This window comes from Aplysia californica, unplaced genomic scaffold (genome assembly GCF_000002075.1).
Source record: "Aplysia californica isolate F4 #8 unplaced genomic scaffold, AplCal3.0 scaffold00022, whole genome shotgun sequence".
NCBI classification, from domain to species: domain Eukaryota; kingdom Metazoa; phylum Mollusca; class Gastropoda; order Aplysiida; family Aplysiidae; genus Aplysia; species Aplysia californica.
The window spans coordinates 653,919-658,918 of NW_004797292.1; the positions used below are offsets into that span (position 1 = coordinate 653,919).

General features: G+C 42.6%; 1 protein-coding gene across 1 annotated transcript in view; it reads left to right on the forward strand.

Moving 5' to 3' along the window:
* LOC101859905 overlaps nt 1-5,000 on the forward strand; it is a gene marked incomplete in the record, with an annotated part of 25,952 nt that overhangs the window by 9,877 nt on the left and 11,075 nt on the right. Inside the window, 6 exon segments of the mRNA XM_005090816.3 lie at nt 195-380; nt 1,085-1,163; nt 2,038-2,206; nt 2,560-2,675; nt 2,932-3,119; nt 4,061-4,194. Coding sequence (XP_005090873.3) covers nt 195-380; nt 1,085-1,163; nt 2,038-2,206; nt 2,560-2,675; nt 2,932-3,119; nt 4,061-4,194 — 872 coding nt within the window.

The window sequence follows — 5,000 nt, forward strand, 5'->3', positions numbered from 1 at the left end:
ATCTATCTATCTATCTATCTATCTATCTATCTATCTATCTATCTATCTATCTATCCTCAAACCTTCCCTGGCAGCACATTATAAAGGCCATAATCAGACACGCATACCTTTGTTGGTTTATGTTGTTGTTACTTCAGTTTTGTCATATGTCAGAGGTCGCACTTTCTATTTCTCTTTCTTTTCCTCTCTCTCAGCCAATGAGACAGCCCCCAACAGCTCAAGTGACATGAGTGTACCGATACGGCGCATGTGCGGAAATGACCTCAGCCAGCCAATCATCACATATGAGGGGCGTGGCTTAGATCTTGTCTTCCGGTCTGACATGTCGGTCCACGAAGCCGGCTATTTGGCGCATGTTCTCATAACGCCCATTGTTAATGGTACGTTTGTCTGTTGCTCCATCATGTCAATACAATAAACTGTCTCAAAAATATTAGGTGACGATTTTGATATCCCCCTACTCCCCCCCCCCCTTGTACATGTATTGTACCAACTCATATTTAGAAAAAAAGACGATTGAAATCAAAGATATGGCTTTGTTTTTGTAATAGTCTGCTAAATCTGTTTTACTGTTTTAACGGTTTGGACTGAAGGGTAAACAAAATCCCAGCAGAAAGACAGAGAAACTACTTGTTTTTGAATTTCCCCAAGCAGAATTCGATCTCACATGTCTTCTGTTAGCAATGGCCATTACACCTCAAACGCCAGTCTGTATGTTTCATAATGAACGTGTTAACTCCTTTTAATCGCCAAAGAGCAAACTGCATTGGTTTTATTATCTAAATATTTTTATGTGTGTGTGTTTTGGCAGTAACACAGTAAAGCTGTGTAGTGGTCACGCTACCAGAACCGTAATCGTGCGATTTTAGATTCAGTGATTCGAGGCTCAGCTCCGTCCGACGTTGTGTCCTTGGGAAATAAACGTTATGCAAATGTTCTCCTTTGGCTCGGCTTTATCGGAGATGGTCGCTAAGTTCGAAGGTCCCAACTCTTGAATAACCATACAATTTTGCAAAAGGTGCTAGAATATTTACAATTTTAAAATGAAGGTCAGTCATCAGTTTTTTGTTTCTTCATTTTTTAGGAGCAGCGTGCCCAGACGTATGTCAGAACGGAGGGACTTGTCTAGAGGTGTTGTTGGCGGACGGTTCTGTGGACTGGAGGTGTGTGTGTGTGTGTGTATGTGTGTGTGTATGTGTGTGTCTGTGACTGTTTGTGTGTGTGCGTGTGTTCGTCAGTGATTGTTTGTGTGTGTGCATGTATGTGTATGTGTGTGTGTGTGTGTGTGTGTGTGTGTGTGAGTGTGTGTGTGTGTGTGTGTGTGTGTGTGTGTGTGTGTGTTAATGCCAATATAAGTGGGTATGTGTGTATATGTGTTTTTGTGACTGTTAGTGTGTATTTGTGTTTGTGTCGATATGTTTGTATGTATGTCAGAACGAAGGGGCGTTTGTAGGGGTGTTATTCGAAGACGGATCTGTGGAACTGGATGTATGTATGTGTGTATGTTGGTTTGTATGTGTCTGAGTGTGTTTGTCTGCGTCTTCAAACGTTGTGCCTCTGTGTACTACGTTGTTTAATTTTGTGTTCTTGCTAACGATGCTGTTGACACTGAAAGGTTTTGTAAGAGACTAGACCTCCGAATTTCAAGTACATATGCACTGACCTAAATATTCGCCATCAAATCAATTTGTACAGGCGCGCCCCCTTTGGATTCGAACAGTTGTTAAATACTTTCAAACACAAAAAGCAAAGCAGATCGATGTCTTAGTTTTAGTTTTAGTAGAGGTTTTACGGCACTCGCAACTGCATAAGGTCATATGAGCGCCAGAAGATTAAAGGCGTTACAAAAGGGTAACAAACATAAAAAAAGAAGAAGGGGAGATAAGGACGATAGATGTTTCATAATATGAAAGAAGAAGCAAACCCCACCAGACCACCCGCCAACAACCCACAGATCGATATCTAATTGTGCAAACGCATTACTTAACTTCTAGAATCGTTTATGACCTATCAAGACCACGTAACCATTTGTTCCAGATGTCAGTGCGCCGAACGTTTCACGGGCACCCTCTGTGACGCCATCGCCCCGCCGTCATGTGACCGGGTGGAGTGTCACAACAATGGCGTGTGTCGGGAGGAGAACGGAGACGCTGTCTGTGTGTGTACTAACGGCTTCACCGGGCAGTTCTGTGAGGAGGCGGTCACGGTGGGTCGTCATGTCTTTATTTTTTTCCCTTGCCCATTTATATGAGATAGATAGATAGGGTAAAGCCCACTTTGGGTGAAGGTCAAGATTTCTGGAAACCCCCGAAATATGGGTTAGCCCGCTTGTCCTTAAAAGCCACCAATTACAGTCATGTTTTCATCATACACCCCCCCCCCCCCAAAACAAAAAAAAATTATTAAAAAATGTATATATGTAAATCAGTCTTTCACTTGTCAACAGGAGGATGTTCTTTTTTTATCCCTCCCCACCCATCTATTCGTGTTTTTACTAACACCCCATGTTCCCTTTTTTTTCTTCTCCTTCACCCCACACCGCCACCACCCCTACCCCAGCTGACAGAAGGAGGCGCCCTGTACTTCACCCGTATGGCGTCCAACATGTCTCTGGGGCTGGGCAGTAGCGCCATCCTGGAGTGTGCAGTCAGCGATGCTCAGGCCAACGTCATGTGGTCAGTTTCTCACTTTTTAAAATGGTTTTGCTTGACAACCTACAAAAACATCTAACTATTTTGCCACTCTGCGTAACATGTCGTCTCAGGTAAATGATAGAAGAAGATAAAAGAAAGGGGAGGGGGGATGGAATTTTTTAATGGGGGGGGGGGGGGGGAATTTAGGCAAATTTTCCCATTTGTAAACAGATAAAAAAGTTACGCAACTATTTATTGTTGGTCCAATCGTTATAGCATTCCCGGTATTTGTCCCCAGGTTGTTCCATGACCGCATTTTGACCACCACTGACCGGTCGCGTGGGGTGGAGGTACACCCAGGAGGTGTGGTGGTCATCCCAGAGGTCACAGACGAGCACTCGGGTAGATACACGTGCATGGCAGTGACGCCTGGTGACCTCGCCGAGCGCTCTATGTGGATTGAACTAACGGAACCCTGCAGCCTCGGTTGGTCTTCTCTTCATGTTCTCGCTTGTTTATTGAATTCACATTCTTCTCTACATGCTGTATTCTCTTAGCGTGATCGTATGTTTTCATTGATATTACAGTCTTCTCAACACGTACACATATATTGCTGAACCCAGTCTTGTCTACACGTGTTCGTATGTTTATTGAATTCCCATTCTTTTCTATAATATGCGATCTCCTCTTGTCGTGCTCATGTGCTAGACTCTATTGACCTCACAGTCATCTCAACATGTAATTAGGCCAATGTGTTTATTGAATCCACACTTAACTTAACATGTACTCGTGTGTTTATTAAGCCCATAGTTTTTTCTACAATTGAGTTTATTGAATTCACGGTCATCTCTACAAATGCACGTTTATCTTTTGAACTCACAGACATCACACCCTTTTCTACACGTGCTTGTGTGCTTTTTGACATCACAGGCTTTTCTACACGCCATGCTTGTGTGCTAATTGACATCACAGGCTTCTTTACAAGAGCACTTGTGTGTGTGTGTGTGTGTGTGTGTGTGTATGTGTGTGTGTGTGTGTGTGTGTGTGTGTGTGTGTGTGTGTGTGTGTGTGTTGAACTCATAGACATACAGTCTTCCCTACTCGTGTTTATTGGACTCTCAGAAATAAAACTTTCTGTATACTTACATAAAAAACATGTGTCAACTGAACTCACAGACATTCAGATTTCTGATTACATTTGCGTATTATTTGTTCACTAAACTCACCGTCATCTCTACCCATGTTTTTGTTGAACTTGTTTATACGTGTGTTCATAATAGGAAGATAGTACATAGAATCTAGCATTCCGTCTTACTTAGTGGAGTGTTGCTAAAGGAAGATGCCTACAACTTTCCCCATGTGTTCATCGGTAAGCCGGTGTTTTAACGACCTGATGGTCACGTGACGTACGATATTTTTCTCCTCAGACGTGGAGAAGTCGCCCAGTAACAAAACAGTGCGGGAGGGCCAGGCCGCCATGTTCCAGTGCTATGTGCCGGACGCTGACGTCATGCTGTGGCGGAAGGGAGGTGACGTCATCACACAGGGGCCTAGGAAGAGGGTGAGAACGGAGGAGGAAAAGGGGAGGGGGTGTTATAACGGGAGATGCACAGGGCATCCGTAGCAAGGGGAATAAGCTACCTTTTATCACATGATTTTCGATATTCCACGCTTATTTCCCCTAAATCTTTGAACGGGCCAAAATGAATAAAGGTAAAGCGTTTCTTCAATCGATTTCAAACCTGATTTCTTGATAGAAAAATTGGCTCTGAAAGCACCTATTGCTGCTTTCAAACTGAATAAGTCTGGAGCATTATGATGATTGTTGTTAACTGTATGCGTAAACAATTGGGCCTTTGATTTTAGTTTTGGGGTGGCCTTTTGTTTGGCAGCTATAGATGGTATCTAAAAATTATTTCCAAAACCATCGTTCGCCACATTTCCCCCGAAATAGCGAAGTGATTTTTAAAAAATAAGTGAAAAAAAAAAAGATTTGGTCTCCAAACAACAAAAAAACATTATCCTCCTGTGCTGCTTTTGCTCCCGGAAAATATGAGCTTAAAATTAATTTGTTTTAACGTAAGTACATTTTGTTGTTGTTGTTATTGGTTCCTGTTCAACCTTATAGTATTTCTTGGGGTGTCATTCCTATACAGTTTATCACATTTTTCGCACTTTCACATCACACTTCTACACCTAGCGTTCTCAGACAAGGGTGAAAAATATCGAAGTTCCCGTGTGCACGTTGTGCACGTTAAAGATCTCTAAATAGTCTTAAATTGCCACCAGGGCAAAATTCAAAATTTCCTACCAACTGAAATATGTTTTGAGTATCCCGCGCACTCATACGATGCGATTTTATCAGCA